Source organism: Nelumbo nucifera, chromosome 2, assembly GCF_055504915.1.
Source record: "Nelumbo nucifera cultivar China Antique chromosome 2, China Antique-T2T, whole genome shotgun sequence".
NCBI lineage: Eukaryota > Viridiplantae > Streptophyta > Magnoliopsida > Proteales > Nelumbonaceae > Nelumbo > Nelumbo nucifera.
Genome location: NC_142650.1, coordinates 25,063,553 through 25,083,973, shown reverse-complemented (window position 1 = coordinate 25,083,973; position 20,421 = coordinate 25,063,553). Strand labels below are relative to the sequence as shown.

Genomic DNA, 20,421 nt, shown 5'->3' with positions numbered 1-20,421 from the left:
TAAAGTATTAGTTCCCATTAATATTCATTCAATCTTTTTTTTGACTAGAATACCCCAATTTTTGAATTGTTCTCTTTCTAATTATAAGGGCACGAAATGTAATTTGAACTACTACGTTTCTCATCATTCAACTCCATCTCATTAATTCTTATATTTAGGGTATTAATTCCTATTCTTTCATTGAATACTATATTAATTAGGTATTTAAATAAAAATAAGTGTAACAAAGAATAATTATTTCTAGGATAAAAGACTTAAACATACCCTGGGTTTTCACGAATAGACTTAAAGATACCTTAACCGTTTCAAATAGACTTAAGAATACAGTATTAGCTGGCCCTACTGGACTTAATTATACCCTCTTTTGATAAAACCTTAACTACCATTTGAAAGACCTCTTTTAATATTTTAGAAATCATGTTTTACCCCTAAAAAGAATAAACATCCTTTCTTTTTTCTGTTTCTGCAAGCCAACGAAACCTAATCACCCTTTTTTAGTTGCAATGGTTCTGATATTGAATAGCTGAGATGTGCAGGTTGTTGGGTTTGCATTTGCCATGATTTTGAGGATTTGGTTCATAGATTAGATATATACTTTTTTTTTTGGTCCTGTGCCAAATTCAGAATTTATGCATTGAAAATAGAAAAGATTATATCGTGAGGGCAGAGCAATACCATTTAACAATCTAGGAACATAATTAATAGAGATCCCAAGCATGCCATAAACCCTAGGCCTTAGCATCAATTGGTTCATCCCCATCTATAGGTCCTGAGCAAGCCACTATGAATTGACATGAGCTTGATAAAGAAACACAAGCCATCCTCGTATTTTAAAGTACCATCAAAATAAATAGAAATTCCACCACTCGAAACTTGAAAAGATGGCAAAGAATAATCGGCAGTCACTGGCACCTCCTAATGAGTAATTGTCATAACAATAAGAAATACATCATCAAATCCATTCACTACCTGAATGGCTTCATTAGAGTCAATGTTCTATTTTCAAACACCTTCAGATTCCTTGCCCGCCATAGCATTTAGAGTGGAAATACAAGACCAAAACCATTGAAGCAAACTCATAGACTGGGAACCAGTAGTGCGCATGTGACACAACCCTTACAAACAAACAGAAACGGAAGAAATGTTCAATATCCACCTCCGAGAGACTAAATATACAAATTTTGTCCACGTCCTTTGAACAAAACATGCAAACAAGAGTATAAGAATTAAGGGTTTAAGGCATTCCATCATTGCATAAGATAAATAATAAAGCTACAATAAATTTTATACAAACGAGTTAAAATGAAAATGGGCAAGTGAAGGTTGGATGGAGATGAAAGTCAAGGTCTCGTTTCTTTTTTATTTCTTCTCTTTGGTTTTCTTTGAATTTTTGAAAAATGATGAAGGGAAAAAAGCCTTTCAATTGATTCTATCAAATCTATTAGCTAGAAGGTATACTTAAGTCTTTTGAAAAACTCATGGTACATTTAAATCAATTTATGAAAACTCAGGGTATGTTTAAATCTTTTACCCATATTTTTATTGATGATAGAAATAAAATACAAATTTAAAGCCAACCAAAAAATGAAGTTGTTTTCTTATTTGGTGGGAGTTAACAATTTAACCTTTTGGGTCAAATGTGTCAATCATAGATGTCATAATTAAATAGTATTATAATAATAAAAATTAAAAAGATGAAAACATACAAAAGTACAAAAAATACAAAAAAATTATAGAAAACATTGGAACACATCTCTAATATCATATATTCATCATATTAAACAAAAATAAACATGACAAATAAAAATAAATTTTATAAACGGAAAAATATAAAAAAAAAATTAAAAACATATTATTTACTATTATCATGACCATTAAAGATTTCGTACTCACTTATTATAGTACGAAATCCAAATTAATAAAAGGCACGAAGCCTAAGCCTAATCAGCAACATTGGGCCAAAGCCCAGGCCAGCGATAGCCTTGAACAGTTAAACCTGGACCAATCCATAAAGCTGCGACCCTTTGTCTCAGTTTGGGAAGAGTGCAAAAGTGAATTGTATTTGCTACATATTTGTAATTTGCACTCTTCCCAAACTGAGCCTTAATGCGAAAGTGGGTGTTAAATAGACAGTTTCAGTGCCTTGTGTTAAATCGTTTTCAAATAAAACAAGTATAGGTTTTTAAAATATCAGCAGCATAGCTTAAAAGGAGGGGAAGGGAGGGACGGAATCACAATACAATTCTTTGCTCGGTGCAGTATTTCTAAGCCTTTGTATTTACACTCTTTTCAAACTTGGGAAGATTACAAATACGTGGTGCATTAAACAGATTTGTATTTGCACTCTTTCCAAACTGAGCGTATTTGGTTTGAAAGAGAGTAGGAAAGTAAGGTAAAGGTAGGGAAACCTGGAGGAGGCTCAGTCCGCAGACAGGAAGGAATGGCGATATAGAGCAAAACTGTAGGATGAGTGACATACTGAGATCTCAAAATATCCATGCCAAAAAAGGAGCCTCAGAGTCCTACAGAAATTCCTTGACATGGTAAATAGGGAGATCAAATCTTAGACTGGATGAAGCATTCATTAAAGCTCATTGACAGCAAGTGTACAAAAAAAAATGGGTTCATTTATTTTTTTTAACAAATGAAAATTGTTCAAAGGTGACAGACCATATCATATCCTTACAAACAATCCATCAAGAGAGGACATTGTTATGAGCAACGTCGGCCATCATTTGGTTCCTTGTTCTCTTCAGTCTTCCCATCCTTTGCAATGTGGAAACCCTCAATCTTATTCGCAACCTCATCTGCCGTTACCTTCACTTTCCCTGCTGGTCCATTTGCTCCAAACGTCTCAATCTCATCATGAGAGGGACCTGTCTGCCATATTCTAATGGTTCCATCTTCAGATCCTGATGCGTAGGATTCCCCTCCAGGTGCGAAACGAACACAGTGGACAGGACCATGATGACCCTTGTTGCATCCTGCACCCAATGTAAGATATTATAGCCATTGCAGCTACAAAAGGAGAATAGGGTAAAAAGAAAACAATAATCCAGATTTTGCAATCACGAATAAGCCTTTAATAATAACACTCTAGCATCACCAAATCCCTAACTCAGGATTGATGCATGTAGACATTTCTTGCACATCATTCATTAAGATTGTTATACATATAGGAACCCCTTTTTTTGTAATGGGCCACACAACAGGGAGTAGCCCTCCCCCAAAACCCTTACCCCCCCCAAAATCCAGGTGAAGTGGAATTCGATCCCAGGTCTTAGCTACAACCAGCCAGAGACTTTACCAGCAGGCTAGCTGGCACCTTCACATTAGGAACCCAACTAAGACTGCAAGTTACGATTTGGTTCAGGTATTAGGTGTAGGCGTGCAGAAATATCTTTTCCTTTAAACTATGTGTCACTCTTCTTGCAAAATAGAAACAAAAACAAAAAACATCATTTCTTTCACTGGCAAAACCTACTGGTTTACAAATACCTACCAATCTCTGCACCACTATGGAAATCAAAGACATGTATCCACATGTCTTCTCCACCAGCAATGAACTTATTTCCATGCTTTGGCTCCAGTGATGCCGACTCCACAGTACATGGCATGTTGTAGCTTTTCACTAATGTGAAACTGTATCACAAGAAAAAATCCTTAACAACGCAAAACAGTTAAACCAACCCAGCCAAGTAATTGAAAGCAATTCAATTTGGAACTTACTGATTTGCATCCCAGAACTTAACCATTGATCCATCTGCAGTCGTGATGTAGCGGCCATCCTGGCTCACTTCAGCACTAGTTACTGGAGACTTAGTATCGAGTGTTTGGACAATTTTACCACTACGCACATCCCATAACCTGTAAACTCACCAAGATAACATGAGGCAAAAATACAAAAAGCACTCCATAATTGCACATTTTGCAGTTCACCCGATTCAGGTTTCGGTATGCAATTCATAATTCCCAACCATTAGATAAACCCCAATAGATTGGGGCAGATCTCTTTAGTTTGTTTTATATTGCTAGCATATGAAAGACAATATATGGGTGTGCTAAATAACACAAATTTGCTATACTATAGTCAGTGCTTTACATAGTAATAGCCAATCACGTGTCCACAGGGAACAACAAACTTAATTGAAATTAGATATATTTTGTTGGAAAAATATAGTCTTGCAGTTACTTTTGTTAAATATAGAAATGTGTTGGTTCCACGTTTCAGCTCTTAGAAGGCTTTAATTTTCTGTTTTTTTCTTCTTTATAACATTTATTTTTTCAGCAGTTTGACATTCAGACTAGTTTGTGCAGACTGCAGTGTGTAAAAATGCCAAAATAGACACTTCTCACAAGTAGAAGTATATCCAAACCAAGTCTTAAGATCTATAGGAGAAATCTTCAGAGAGGCTTTTGATTCTAAAAGATAATTGAATCATCATAAGAAAATATGCAAGTTCTTTACTCAATGTGGTACTTATCCATCACATTTTCTCACTTTATCACCTATGCATTTAACTTTACATTAAATACAGTACTATCACTCTATGCACTACCCTATGACTGAAGCCTTATTTTCTGACCTTTTTCTTGGTTAAAGTTTTCATTCATTTACAAAAATCACATGAATCACCCCATTGTTCCTTTTTCCAATATTGTCTGCATGTACCAGATTTCCCTACCTTTTCTTTCAAACCAAACACAGCCTTACTCTTTTGGGTTGCTTGGTGTTGTCTGCATGCCTCTAGTACAAAGGCACACCACTTATTTTCAATACTTTTTCAGCTTCTCCTGCATAGAGGTGCAGCTTGGGTTGACCCAAGTTAGCACTTTACAATGCTTTGGGCTCAGACCTTTGGGCTGAGCCCATTCAAATTTTGACAAAAGCCCAATCTGATCTCACCCAAGTTGCACTGCAGCATCATTTCGTGGACAATACCAAGTATAATTTGTTCTGTAGCAGCATGCTCCAAAAGTCAATAGACTCAATACCTGCTTCCATGGTAATTTTTCTAGTTTCGTTTGAACCTAAAACTATGTCAAACTCTACAAGTTCTCATTAACTATCGCTTATTAAATATGACATGTTTTGCACATTCATAAATGTATGTAATATTAAGCAATGCCATACCAAGCAACCAAGTTATTGTTTTAGCATTATATTTCTATTTTTGGTCTTCTGCTCAGAGTCTCATAATGTCTCATACAATTATATTTGGATGTACAACTAGTAGATCCAACATAGTGTAAAAGACAAAGTTAACACATCCTTGCACATATACTCCAATTCAGTTAAATAAGTTACAAGTTTAACAAATATCATGGAAATTTATAGAATCTAACAACTAAACATATAATGAATTTCATATAACCATAAATATGGCACTTAGACACTGTCATAAGCATGTCAACAATTTGAAGTTGTCATGTGTTTCACAATGACGATCTTCATTCCATTTCTTAAATGTTGCCCCAAATAAATGAGAAGGTGAACTGCAGATAAATAAGAAGGCTACAATATCCATGTGGTATCATATGTATACCTTACACCACCCATATCAGTACAGGAACTTAAGATTGTCTGGTCACTATGAAGCCAGGCTACAGTTCTGACTGAACCTGGAGATCTATCAACTTCTCTAGGTGGTGCATCTGGACGATTCAAATAAAAAATACGAAGGATCTTTTCAACTCCACCAGTGAGCAGCAGGTGTGTATCCTGCACACAGATAAACAAACCTAAAATGAGAAGCACATCCAACTAAGGAACATTAAGTAATATACATCCCATCAATAATTGACTGAGAGTTTAAAAAGAATCACCTAGTATTCCCAACCATAGTTACCAGATTTGTCCCTCCCCAGCTAAACGAAATTGGATCTGAACCCAACCCAACCCGTACAACAAAAATATACATATGCTCAATCAAGGCTATATTTTGCAAATGTTTCAATGTGACAATGCCAATTGAGCAGGGCTTTGCACAGGTCCACCTCAACCCAAACCTTACCCAAAACCCAATTATGGCTTACCCAACCCTATCAGATTTAGGGTCAGGTGAATGCTGATTTACCACTTAAACTCAACCCACTGACATCCATGCACATAACACCCAAAAAAAAGCCACAACCCAATGTTGGCCCCAGCTATCTGGGGTCTTAGATGCGGTGTACTGGATATGGACCTAACCTTTGGTATTTATTTCACACAAAGTGGTCAGTGGCCACTCACAGACATGAACTCAGCATTCTTCTTATGCTTGTCAGCATGAGGATATCATATAGCACCAATGTTGTGAGACTGAGACTGAACTAAAACCGGAATGCTTGTAGGGTCACAATTTTACTGATTAACTAAGCAGTTACCCAGCTCAAACCATAAAAGACAATTACTTAACTAGGACCCAGAATGGTTACTGTTCACTGGCTCAACCATCCTATCTGGTCTGAGTCATGCAACACTGAACAACACCCACCAAAAATAATAATAACTTCAAAATTAGCTGAACTTTTGGACATGAAGTATACGTCTAAAAGCAAAGTTTTCAATAGAACAAAATAAGAATCAAAAGAAATAAGTCATTCACCAAGTTTTAGACATTCTCATCTGGAAAAAAAGGTACCAAGATGTTAAGATGACACCTTTTTTTCCTTTTTTTCTTCTATTTTGGTTTAGACCTTCAAGAATCAAGTAAAAAGGATCAGGAGCTTGAGTGCTTCCTTTCTCTTCAAATTTCTTTTCATTTTATTTAGATTCCAGTTTCCTTCTTTGAGTGCCTCCTAATTCCATATAAATTCTAGGGGCAAAAAAAGAGGAAAATAAATCTTATAAAAGCTTCAATTAATTGATAATTTGATCATAAATCATAATATTTAGAAAAGAATGAGTAACCCAGTTAAAGGAGGTTTCATGCAAGCTCACCCACTTACCAACACAGATAGACTGATGGCTGGGTCTTGGCTTTTGGGCTAAGCAAGATTTTGTAATCTCATTCCCAACTGGTACTTCTCAAAAAACTTATTTTTTATCAATTCTCAAAAAAATTATTGACCTTTTTTCTTTGATCAATAACAAAGTTAAATACTCTATAAATGGTGTATCAGGAATCAGGATGCAGAGCAGACAGTACAAGAGAAAAGGTATTCCCCAATATACACCAAAAATATCATAAAGTTGAGCATTTAACAATAACATTAGATAACCCAATGTCATAGACTTCAGAAATTTATGTCATTTCATCCCCATTGGGCTAATAGTACGATACATAAATATGTTACGTCACAATCCACATGCATGCATTTTACTATCCAACCTGTAGATGCAAGAGAAGTTAATTCCTTGCATATTATATGTACAGTATTGGAATTCCTAGGCACTAAAGTAGCATGACTAAACCATGGCGAGTGCCAGAATGAATGTGTTAACTGGGTAAGCTAGTGACCTATCTTTAGATCACTTCTCATATATAGTAAGAAACTCCAATCAGATCATCGTTGGTTACAGTCAACTTGGTATCAGAGCCAAGTTTAGGATCAATTAGGGTTCTCATGTAGGCCTGATTCAGCTGGCTACATGAGAACTTTCTAGGGCTGGAGATTACAGCTTTAATCGCTTGATTCTTGGAGGTCATTGGAGATTACAGAAGGTGCCCCAGGTGTGACATCTTGGAGAATTTCCCAGTGACCAGGAAGAGTCAGAGGAAACAGGTTGGTTTGTGTTTTAGGGTTTAAATCAGTGGGACCACAAACTAATTAGCTATTTCTCTACACAAAATTAGTTGTAATGAACTTGAATAAAGAAAAAGCACATTCTCATATAAAAGATCAAATCTGTGATATAATGTGAGTGAAAAAAACACTTATAGGACTCTAACATAGCAAATGCAGAGTACAAGACAATATGAATCAATCAATTGGGTAAGCCATATGTATATCATTTATTGTGCAGATATTGGAAATAGTAGAAGATCAAAATACAAAATATTAAAGAATTCCAGAGAAACATAGATCACAAGAGAGGGGATAGAACATACCACCTGATAAAAAGAATGTGCAGAGCAGATCATGGAAGTCAGATTAAATCAACCAAGGAACATAATGTTAAGTTATCCAGGACAGGAATCATAAAAAATACTGAAAATTGTTGAAGACACGGAAGTACAAACAAAGCAGTTCTGGAAAACAAAATAGCCACACATGTATATTCTCAATTACCTCTGAGAATGCACATGCTCGAACAATGTGTTTGTGTTCAAAAGAATGCAATTCATCCCCTGTTAATGCATCCCATATCTTTCTGCAAAAAGGAAAATGTGGTTCAAATAATTTACTTTTTAACTTTTTGTGGCATTAAAATATTTGCTCAATTAACCATCATAATACAACTGTCTACAAAATCAGATAGAAAAATATCTGCAAAAAAGGAAGACGAGGTCCAAATAACTCTGATACTTCCAATTCATGTCCAAATAAACCACCATGCAAGAGTTCCCTCAATGTTGACAGACTCAGACTGAACCAGACGGTCAGAGTTAGGAACTAGTGAGCATTCCAGTTTTCAGAATACCAGTTTTCTGTTTTTTGCCAAAAATGTCTTAACCACCTACTAACCTTGATGAACATTTTAAAACCGTCCATGTTTTAGCAACCCACCTAGGTCATTGATTTATCATAAGTTATAAAATAATGGTGGAGAGACTTGAACCAGTGACATCCTATATACATGCATGATACCATTAAGCCATGACACTTTGTGTTTTATTTATTTATCTAATCTGTATTGATCAAATATGTATATGTACTTTATTGATAAAAAAATATGTATATGTATTTTTGCAAAAACATGATTTATGAGACTTGACCTGTATCATTTGTATAAAAACAAGAAGAATGACCACGATTCAGTGGCCTTTCCAGTTTGACCCATGACCCAGTGGTCGGACTGTTTGATTTTGACCCATGACCCAGTGGCCTTTCCAGTTTTGTGAACTGTTAAAATCTAACAACACCGAGTTCTATAGTATTACCTACAAGTTTGATTGCCCAAATTGTTTTTAGAACCGTGTATATCTATTGTCTCTTCCATTTGTACATAATAAGAAAGAAAGAGGCTTCAAGAACAAACAAGGAACAAATGCAACAGACAAAGAAGGGAAAAAATAAAGGGGGAAAGAAAGAGAAATACATCCTATTCCAACAAGAATTGCAAAGCAACCAAAAAACTGACCCAGTTGTGGAACACCAAAATTTTAGAAACTGAGAAATTTAAAAAGAAAAACATGACTTCAATGTTTTGGAACAGCATTCCTGTAGTACATATTATGGGTATCCCCTTGCCTTAGCAAGGAATAACTATTAAATAGTGCATGCCCTCATTACAAGGACTGAGTTAACAGGCTAACAGTGATATCAATATAAACTTTCAACAGAAAGAAGTTAAGGCTCCATACGCAGTGAAATCAGCAGAGCCTGATGCAGCACGTAAAGCATTGGTATCAAGGCAGCAACTCCACACTGCACCCTTATGCCCTTCAAAGGTCCCTATCCAATCCCCAGTCTCTCCATTTCTCAGCATGGGACTAGAATCTGGCGTTAACAAGAGTATTACCATATGAACAAAAGACTACTTGAACAAGAAAATGAAATCTTTCTCTGGCAATATGAAAAATAGCCTGTGCCATATCGCATACAATTTAGCATTTAAAACTTAACAGATAGCATTCCATGGCTATCTAATCAAGATTCTGATACTTATATTAGAAAAAAAAAATTAATAGCCAGAAAGAAACAGTGAAGATATTTAAAATATGTATTTAATATATGCTGCATAAGTTAAAAGACATAGCTCTGTTAAAGAATTAAAGAAAAAAAGACTCACCCTTGCTTGCACTGATGAGGAAAAACCCGTCAGGAGTAACCGGACTGTAGAAGAGATCGACGACCGGCCGCGAGTGGCCATGGCAAACAAGAGGAACCGCCACCTTTTTCTTATCCATCCTTCTCACAAATTCGAGAACTCAACACCCTACTAGAAAAAGGCCAAACCTTCAAGCAAAATCTGAGGAAATGGGGAAGAAAACCCTAAATTCTTGATCGGAAATGTTCTAACCTAAATATTACTCTAGCGATCTATAGGAAGATACAAGTATACCCGATTCCCTTTAATAAAACTAATGCTATTAATCGAAAAGAAGAAGACGTTTCTGAAGGCGAAGGCGGAGACGGAGACGTCGGAGTGTTTATCAGAGAAAACAGTCACAGTGGAAAAAATCGGAATTCTTTATACAGAAATGAGAAGGAATGGCGGCATTTTACACACAGGTGGGAAACGCTAACCCAAGTGAGGAATGAATCGGTTTTTCTTGCTTTAAAGTAATCCGCACCCCCTAACCCTCCAAAGAACAGCTCTGAAGAAACCAAAAATTATTGAAAATTAAATAAAAAAACAAAGAAACAAAAAAAAAGGAAGAAAAGAAAAAGAAGAAATGTACAGAACTCTCAATTCTGAAAGGGCTATGCGCAAGAGAAATGCATATAAGCTTCTCGTTCTTATAGGGTGACTTTCGGGTTTTATTCCTTCTTGGGGATTTTTCCGTCAGCTCAGCTGACGATCGTACGCATCTGTACCTGTGTGGAGTTGCAAACGGATCAGTCGGGTCTTTTTTGTTTGGGTAAGAGGATCGAGTGTCTGGCAGATGTAGATCCAAATTTCATTGGTTTGTACTTATAGTCGAGTTCGAATCGGATTCGATTTACCATGGACATAGAAATAGAATAGTATAAAGACTGCATTTGGGAGTGCTTTAACAAACGGATAGAGAAACCACAAAAACAAGAAAGACGGGTCTTTCAACAGCAATATTTCGGGCCGGGCCTGAAGTAAGGGAGCAGACCCGGCCCAGCAAATTGTAGGACTGATGCGGACCCGGGCCCCCCGGCATGTTTAAGGCTCACGCGCCTTTCGTGGATGACGAGTTAAATTCAGTTAAAGATAAGGATAATTTTGTCATTTGATGATTGTACCAGTATTAAGCTTCTCTGCCTGATCGTTTTTCGAGTCTAAGCTCTTCATCTCTCTCTCTCGTTCTTGCCGTGCTTCAAAAAACTAGTTTTCTGTGTGCGAATCGTCGAGTACTCTTCTGATCTCTTGCGAGAAAGATGTCAGGAAAAGGCGCGAAAGGTTTTATTACAGGTAAATCCTCAGCCCTGGGTGAGAATAAAGACAAAGACAAGAAGAAACCCGTCTCTCGTTCTTCTCGAGCTGGATTGCAGGTTCTTTCCCTCTCTCCATATTATATTATAAATATCTGTTCTCTTACTAGGTGACATTTTTGTTCGATTGTTTTGTGTCTTTCTTTCTCCTTGGTCGAATCCTACAAGGGTTGATTCTTTTCCCCTCATGGGTGCATGGTAGCTAAGAATATTGACAATTGCAGTTTTAACTTTCCATAAAACAAGTGGAGAAACATTAGCAGGATGACAAAGATAAAGCATAGCCTAATGAAGCTAGAAAAGACGGTCTTTTGTAAAATAGACGGGAATGCGAGTTATAAGATCTAAAGACATTCATTGCCTACTCAGGATGGCATTCTAGATGGTGAGATATGTTGGTGGAATTATTAGTGAAGACAGTTTCGTTTTATAAGCAAAAAGGAGTTTGGAGGAAGACTTTTGCTTGTACTCGTTTGATTTGTTGAATTCTGTTTCGATTTGCTGTTTAAAAAGTTCGACGGCGTTGACTTATTAGGAAATCGAGGTAGGAGTTTTACAGGCTTACCGTTTTCCAAATCATATTGGTCTCATTGTAATTGGTAATTATCAGTCCTCATGTTCTGGGAATTAAGTGGTGGAACCACTTGCTGAGCTGGTAAAATGTGTGAACTTTGACGACACAGAGCTGGGCTCGTATCCTTAAATCAACTAAATCACTAGGCTGAAAAGAAAAGGGTTTATCTTCAACACTGCAAATTCATACTAATTGACAGTAGTGAGAGCCAAAGCATAGTTTTTATCTTTAGCCAAAAAGAGCAATAAAAGATTTTCGCTAATGAAGGTCCAATTGCCAATATCAGAATGCTGATCCCAGGTGAACCAGTCCCATCAACATCTATGTAGCCCTGCAATAAAAGATGGTCATGTGTCTGGTAGATGATGCCATGGCTTAAACTCTTTCACAGGTATTAAAGATGCATAGGGTATCCTGGAGATGTGATGATTTTAAGCTTGCATGGACTGAAAAATCTTTCATTGTAAACTTCTACCCCATGAAGTTTTCAGATTATCAATCCCCTTTTTAGCATCATTGAAATGATGATATTATCAGCATAAACAAGTGCAGCATATTCTGACACCCATTTGATAATGGAGTAATGCTTATGACTTCTAATAAACACATCAATGTTGCCAATAAAAAAAAACATCATGTTAGAAGTTCTAACTTCTAAGTTTTCTTGGACTGGTGAGAAGTATACTGTTATTATGTATGTTGCTGTTGAACTCTTAAAGCTCTTAAACAACATGAAACTCCTCTTTGTGATGATAATGCCAAATATCAAGTTGGCTCGTTTGTCTTTATGTTGATTGTTACAGGCCTCTTGAATTTTCTCTACCCCCAATTTTATTTGATTTGTGATTTTTATTTATGTGTAATGTAAATTTATTATTGTTTATTATTGATATTTGATAGAAGTTCTCTTGAGGGTGGACCTTGGCACAATGGTTGGGTTGCTCCATTGCGACCTGGGTAATCAGGGTTCAAAGAGTTCAGACAGGAAGTCGAGAAACAATTAGGGAGAGAAATTAAGGCCCTTCGATCGGATCGAGGTGGCGAGTATCTCTCTGACGAATTCAGGGACTACTTAAAGGTCAGCGGGATAGTGTCACAACTAGCTTCTCCTGCTACACCTCAACTCAACGGTGTTTCAGAGAAGAGGAATAGGACCTTGTTGGACATGGTTCGGTCACTTCTCGTACGCTCAGAATTACCCACATCCTTTGGGGATATGCATTAGAGACTGTTATCTACGTGCTGAATTGGGTTCTAACCAAATCGGTTCCGAAAACTCCATATGAACTATGGACCGGAAGGAAGCCAAGTGTAAGACACTTGAAAATTTGGGGTTGTTCTGCACACGTTAAAAGAATAAGTGCGGACAAGTTGGAGTCCAAAACCAGCCGTTGCCTATTTATAGGCTACTCAAAAGATTCGGTGGGTTATCTATTCTATAACCCAACTGAGCAGAAAGTGTTCTGTAGTCGAAACGCTCAATTCTTAGAAACCGAATACATCCTGGACACCCATCGTCAGGAAATAGTTCTTGATGAGGAGAGCTCAGGAGCAGTGGGAGATGTCCTACAAGTTCTAGGTAGTGACCAACCTAGAAGATCCACTCGGGTATCCAGACCACCAGTCTGATATGGTTATGACCAGGATAGTTACTTGGTGGAAGCCTTGATTAGTGAGGAGAATCCCATAACTTATGCGGAAGCTATGTTAGACATAGATACCCAGAAGTGGGTGGAGGCCATGAGAGCTGAGATGGACTCGATGGAGACCAATGGTGTCTGAACTCTAGTAGATCCGCCCTTCGGGGTAAAAGCAATTGGTTGCAAATGGATCTACAAGAGGAAGAAGGGCCCCGATGGCAGGATTGAGACCTACAAAGCTCGTTTGGTGGCGAAAGGGTATACTCAGAAAGAAGGCATCGATTATGAGGAAACATTTTCGCCCGTGGCCATTCTTAAATCCATCAGGATCCTGCTAGCTGTAGCAACGTACCATGACTACGAGATTTGGCAAATGGATGTCAAAACCGCGTTCCTGAATGGAGATCTTGGTGAAGATATCTACATGCAGCAGCCGCAAAGCTTCACTGCTACTGGTCAGGAACACATGGTATGTAAACTTAATAGATCCATATATGGACTTAAGCAGGCTTCTAGGAGTTGGAACATCCGTTTTGATTCTGCCGTCAAAACGTTTGACTTTGAGCAGAATCCGGATGAGCCCTGTGTTTACAGGAAGTCCAGTGGGGATAAGATCACCTTTTTGGTATTGTACGTGGACGATATCCTACTCATTGGGAATGATGTAGGAATGTTGACTTCGGTCAAGGTATGGCTATCACAGCAGTTCTTCATGAAAGATCTTGGAGAAGCTTCATATATACTAGGTCTTCGACTCTATAGAGATAGATCAAAGCGGATAATTGGATTATCCCAGGCTGCTTACATTGACAAAATTGTCAAAAGATACAGCATGGAGAACTCCAAGAAGGGAAACGTTTCTTTAAGGCATGGAGTCACTCTCTCCAAGAAGATGCCTCCCAAGACTTTTGAAGAGATTGAGGGCATGAGAGACATTCCCTATGCCTCAGCCGTAGGGAGCATCATGTATGCCATGCTGTTCACTCGCCCGGACATTGCTCAGGCGATGAGTGTGGTAAGCAGATACCAGGCCAACCCAGGGTAGGAGCATTGGACTGCTGTGAAGAACATACTCAAATACATTCGAAGGACAAAAGAGTTTTGTCTGGTATTCGAGGGTGGTTCACTACAAGTTCTAGGGTATACTGATGCCGATTTCCAGTCGGATCCAGATGATAGAAAGTCTACATTTGGATATGTTTTCACGATAGGATCGTGTGCTGTTTGCTGGAAAAGCAGCAAACAAGGGTCCACTGCAGATTCCACAACCGAGGCCGAGTACATTGCCGCAAGTGAAGCTGCCAAGGAAGCCGTGTGGATGAAGAAATTCATACACGAATTGGGAGTGATTCCGTCCAGCACATCACCCATCCCGTTGTTGTGTGACAACAATAGAGCGATCGCCCAGGCTAAAGAGCCTCGGGCCCACTCAAAGTTAAAGCACATCGAGAGGAAGTACCACGTACTACGAGAAATCGTTGGTGGAGGGGATGTCCTAATTCAGAAGGTAGCATCAGCGGATAATGTGGCAGACCCATTGACTAAGCCACTGACACAGAAGGTGTTTGAGAAACACGTGGAAAGTATGGGACTCCGACTTGTACAATATTTGACCTAAGTGCAAGTGGGAGCTGTTAGACAATTTTCTATGCCCTTAGCTTCAATCCGATTTGATGTACTTTTGATATCTAGTGTAAATAAATAAAGTGCATGTTTGATTCATGTTGTTTGGTATAATTCTGTGTAAGACCCTAAAACTGGACACTTATAGAGACTCGTGTTATTTTTAAATGTTCACAGCCATTGGATAAGTCTGGGGAGATTTATCCTACCAAGGCTGATACTAGTGTGCCACCAAGTGTTGGGATAGCCTGTCTCGGCCACCAGGGTAAGACCCAAGGCACATGCAGTATGGGATTACTCGAATCCTTGAACCAGACCAGATTTCCAGTATTGCCCTAGACCTTGGAGACAGATGGGCAAAACTGGAAAGTTACACCTGACCCTTAGACTCGATTATGACACTTCACTAGGTGTCGGATCGAGTTGTTTTTGATATGCCAATCAGTGAGATCCTTAGCGGGGATCAAAACCTGGGTATGTTGGGACAGTCTGAGAATTCATCTAAGTGGGTGATCATAGTGACAGGATCAGCCCCTTTGTCGGACAAAGGTAATGATCGGGAATGCACTCTCTCTGATGGAAACCAAACTGCTGGCAGTTGATTTCAATTGTTGGAATATATATATTTGTACGGTTTCAAAATGTTTGCAAATGGTTTTAATTCCTGGGATCCATGTGAGTGGAGAGTGCGGCACTGTTCCTTGTAGCCGAGGGAGAGGTCTTCTCTTGTCGGGCAGTGCTTGATCATTAAGGGCTGAGAGGTTAAGTATAAGACCATTTAGGATAGTACCTGATGGGCTAATCTTGCACCTGCCCACAGTCCTTAGGTTTTTTATAAGATAGCTTGGCCCAAGGACCACTTAATGTAAGTGTTGGGCCTATAGGGTCCATGTGATGGGCTCAGGGGTTTACTGAGCTTTTCAGTGAATTTGGCTGGGCCGAACCCATGTGGCTGGTGTGTAGATCAATGCTTGGGTCCCACGCCATACAAAGAAGTCCAACTGGGCAGCATATTGGAAACTAGTTAAGCACTAAACACTTAATGGGCCAAAAGCCCATTTCGAGCTAGGCTGATGATCACCTATTTATGGGGCGAATCTGGGATTGAAGTTAGCAAAAGGATTGGGCCTTTAACCTTATCCACTATGGGAGACCAAATTCAAATCAGATTTGAATCTGGTAACCTCCTGATAAGATCAGGAGTAAGCTAACTTAATCTGCAGATAAGATTAAGATCATCCCCTATCCAAATACTGATTTGGATTGGGATAACTCCTAATTAGGAGGTTTCTTAATTAAGAAGAAAGGAGGAGAAACCCTAAGAGAGAAAACAATCAGATTTCGAACCTGGGGATTGTGTGCAAGAAATCGTCTTGCATATTGAGATCAAATCTCATACACAATCCAGAGAGAAGAGAAGCAATTCAACCATCTTCGTCCCAGGAGTTCTCCTCCAACTGCCGCCATTATTTCTTACAAGATTCGATCTTTGAAGAAGAAAGAAATTAAGAAATTGTTTCTTGACATCAGTTTTGCAGAAAAGACTGAAAAGATTTGGTGTTTAGAGTTTTCAGTGGATTCTTGCGAAGGATTCAGTGTGTAGGACACACCCTGCTAGTTCCGTTCCACATATAGCTGTGTCATCTTCAGCAGGAGCGGATCTTGGTATCCTCTTTGGGCGTGAACACCAACTTTGGGAGATACTGCATCTCTGGATTAGGTATAATTCCTCCCATCCTTTTTGGTTCAGATCTGGTTCGATTATGGTTCAAGTAGGATCCTTGAATATTGTATTCTAAATTTAGGGAATACGATTCCCAGTTGAGAGAATGTAGGAAAATTTTTGAAATTCGCCCACCCATTCTGCAATCTTTATGGCATCCATCAGATGGATTCTACCATTCTTTCACCGTGACCATGAGAATGCTGTCACTTGGAATTGGAATCTCACTCATATTGGTATTTTGTTGGTTATTCTTTTCTGTAGACTGGGAATGGTCCATGCAGAGTGGTGGAGATTTTTGTGGTCATTGGAGAAGTCTTCAACTTTTGGAATACCTTTATGATCCAGGGGCATCCTTCTTGCCAAGGAAATTGCTAGACTAGATTGGATCTGGTTGAGTTAAAACAATCATATGCTTTTTCTGGATCTGGTAGGACAAAGGAGTATGATAGATCAAATTGTTACTTTCATTTGGAGCACCATATATCTTGGTTGAGCCAGAAAGGATGTGGATTGAAGTATTGATAGAAGATATGAGAAGTGCAAGGTGCCACCAACCAGCAGGTTGGTAAGGTCTCCTGCTGGTTGTAGTGGAGACTTTGGGACCGAATCCCACCTGCACCTGGGTTGGGGGATGGGCTACCCCCCCGTTGTGTAGCCCTCTGAAAGAAATAAAAAAAAAAGATATGAGAAGTCATTATTTAACCAACATTATGGCCCTTGATTGAGTGAAATGAAAAAGCAAGATTCTGTAGGCAACTTCCCAAATGGCTGGGCTAAGGTTTTTGTCAAATTAAGTATATCTTGGTTGAGCCAGAAGCAGTGAAATCCAATGTTTAGAACTTAGATTCTTTAGAACCATAGAGGACAACTTTTTTGAGATTCACCACAACTATCTTCTACATGTCTTGTAATATCTTTTTTTTATCTCTTCTTTTTCTTTTCTGTTGGGTGACTTCTGGTCACTTTCCCTGTAATATCTCTTTGTTCTTTTATTAAGCCCATGTTTGGGAGAGCTTATTCGAATAAGCACTTATTTTGGGCCAGGACCACTCCAATAAACACTTATTTGCATTTGGGAAATAAGCCTGAATAAGTGCTTATTTTTAGGAATATGCACTTATTCAAGAAACCCAAATTTTGAGCTTATTCGTAAATGCTTATTTCTTTTCTGGCCTGTTTTGGTCTGCCACAACACTTTAAAAATACCTATACTACCCCTGTTTGAAATAAGTGCTTTTTCACCAAACACCCATGAGCGCTTATTAGGATAAACAAAACTTGGCCTAAATTTTATTTTATTACCAAAAAAAAATCCTTGTTGAATATTATTGTGAAGTTTTTTCTTTTGGTTGCAACTTCACTAGGGAAAATATTCCTAATCTATTCTGCACTACCTGCCAGAAGCAGAGAAGAAAAATGGTGCTTGAAAATTTGCAAGAGAGAGACAGAGAGAAACAAGAACCAGTCCTACCTTTTTTTATATTTGGAAAATGGACAATATATGTAAAATGCCCAAGGAACACTTCGGTCCTACCTTGTTTGTTCTGTTTATGTTTATTAGTTTCTGACATGCTTCCTGCCTCCCCATTTTATGGGGAAGTCATTGTTTTTGTTTCCCAGGACACAAGAGTCCACTGTAAAATGTATTCTAAACATTGACTCTACATGCTGTTTTTTTTTTTCCTAATTTGCAAGTGCACTCGTTACAAAAACTTAAGCATGTTTTGTTGGGAATCAGATTTGCTCTTCACAGAGGGTGCCTCACATCAAACTCAGAGTACATTGTTGCCATGCATTGGACATATCTTCCCATGAATTACAACATCAAGTATGGGAGATGTTCTCAATGCAGAACTGAAAGAGCTGTGAAGTTGGTGTGAGGCACGCTCTTTGAAGAGCAAATCCAGATTCGTTTTGTTGGCATATTTGTTGCATATCTCTTCCTCTAATGGTCTGTTCTGTGTATATCATAATACTGCAGTTTCCAGTTGGTCGTATCCATCGTCTCCTGAAGTCAAGGATTACAGCAAATGGAAGGGTAGGGGCAACAGCTGCTGTGTACTGTGCAGCTATTTTGGAGTATCTTACGGCAGAAGTGTTGGAATTGGCAGGCAATGCCAGCAAGGATCTGAAAGTTAAACGTATAACACCAAGGCATTTGCAACTTGCCATCAGAGGAGACGAAGAACTTGATACTCTGATCAAAGGAACCATAGCTGGTGGAGGTGTGATTCCGCACATTCACAAATCTTTGATCAACAAGTCCTCCAAGGACTAGCATGACTTATGCTCTCATGTTATGGATAATGAATGAGAATCATTGAGAAGGCCTTGTACGTATTTTGGTTGTGTACATTGAAGATTTTCCATGGTTTATGGATTGAGGCTACCCTGAATGCTGCTCATCATCTTTTTGCTTTAATCTTGGTTATATTCTTAGTTTTTGTTAGACAGATAGGATTTGTTAATCCATGGTTTATGGATTTGTTAGACAGATAGGATTTGTTAGACAGATAGTTTTTGTTAGACAGATAGGATTTGTTAATCCATGGTTTATGGATTGTGCAATTTTTTTTTGCTGGGCATACTTGATCTTTGTTTTATCTTATTTCGTTGCTTTTAATTTTTGTTTCGTAGTTGAAATAGGTCATATTATAGTTTTTTCCGGCAATGAATAACATTTATAATATTTAATAAAACATTTTTATATTTTTTGGGATTTTTTCCATGTTTTGAAAAATCCATTAATCTAACAAGTTTTGACCACCAATGCAATTAGATATATACCTGTGGTTATATGTCTGTGGTTAGACCACTGCTATAAATCTAACAAGTTTGGGCATCTATCAATATTCAAAACAAAAAAAGTAAAATCATGCCAAGAGTTGGAAACTCTAATGTTGGTCATGATCACTACTATTAGTCTTCAATGGCATTTTATTGTTTCATCACTTCCATGTGTGTATGTCATATTGATATGAAACACCATGTACAAAATCATGGGTAAAATATTTAAAAGTACAGGTAGGTTTTTCGGAATGGACTAAATATTCTTTTTTTTGTTTTTTTTTTGTTTCAATAATCTATACTACTATTAAAACTTAAAAGTGTGAATGAGAGTAAAACTTTTGTTTCACTAAAATATCCCAATATTTGAATTTGGTTGCTCTCTAAATATAAGGACAAAAATGTAATTTAAACAACAACTTTTTTACTTGTTCAAGTCCCTCTCATTAAATCTTAAATTTAAGGTATTAAATCCATTAATATTTATTGAATCTTACAAAAAATGTAAGTCCTATTTGTTTCCTTCTAACTCTTATCTCTTAAGAGGAATTATTTAACTTTAAGAGAAAAATGGTTGTTCGTTTCCTCTTATCTCTTATCTCTTAAAGTGCAATCATACAGTTATTTGTTTTCTAATGATACTCTAAAAAGACAAACAAAAACTCCCATATATGGGGTCAAAATGGATATTTGATAATTTTCAGAATTCAAAACAACATTTTCTTTATTTAGAGCTCAAAGAAAAGAAAAGTCCATCAATACCAATATACCTCTTAATTATTGCACTTTTAGATGTGAGCAAATGAACATGCCCTAAGTCAAACATATTAAAGAAAAGGCTAAAATATAAAAACCTC

General features: G+C 37.7%; 2 protein-coding genes across 2 annotated transcripts; one reads left to right on the top strand and one right to left on the bottom strand.

The window, feature by feature from the left end:
• Positions 1–2,563: 2,563 nt before the first annotated feature.
• On the bottom strand, positions 2,564–10,672 carry LOC104595313 (uncharacterized). The gene is made up of 7 exons (XM_010256002.3): positions 9,881–10,672; positions 9,453–9,588; positions 8,218–8,299; positions 5,547–5,722; positions 3,730–3,867; positions 3,503–3,642; positions 2,564–2,984 (listed from the first exon to the last, which is right to left on the bottom strand). The coding sequence occupies exons 1-7, from the start codon at positions 9,996–9,998 to the stop codon at positions 2,713–2,715; spliced, it is 1,062 nt and encodes a 353-aa protein (XP_010254304.1). The 5' UTR covers positions 9,999–10,672; the 3' UTR covers positions 2,564–2,712.
• Positions 10,673–11,046: 374 nt separating this feature from the next.
• Positions 11,047–19,185, top strand: LOC104595312 (putative histone H2A variant 3). The gene is made up of 2 exons (XM_010256001.2): positions 11,047–11,274; positions 18,759–19,185. The coding sequence occupies exons 1-2, from the start codon at positions 11,161–11,163 to the stop codon at positions 19,053–19,055; spliced, it is 411 nt and encodes a 136-aa protein (XP_010254303.1). The 5' UTR covers positions 11,047–11,160; the 3' UTR covers positions 19,056–19,185.
• The last annotated feature ends 1,236 nt before the right edge of the window (positions 19,186–20,421 follow it).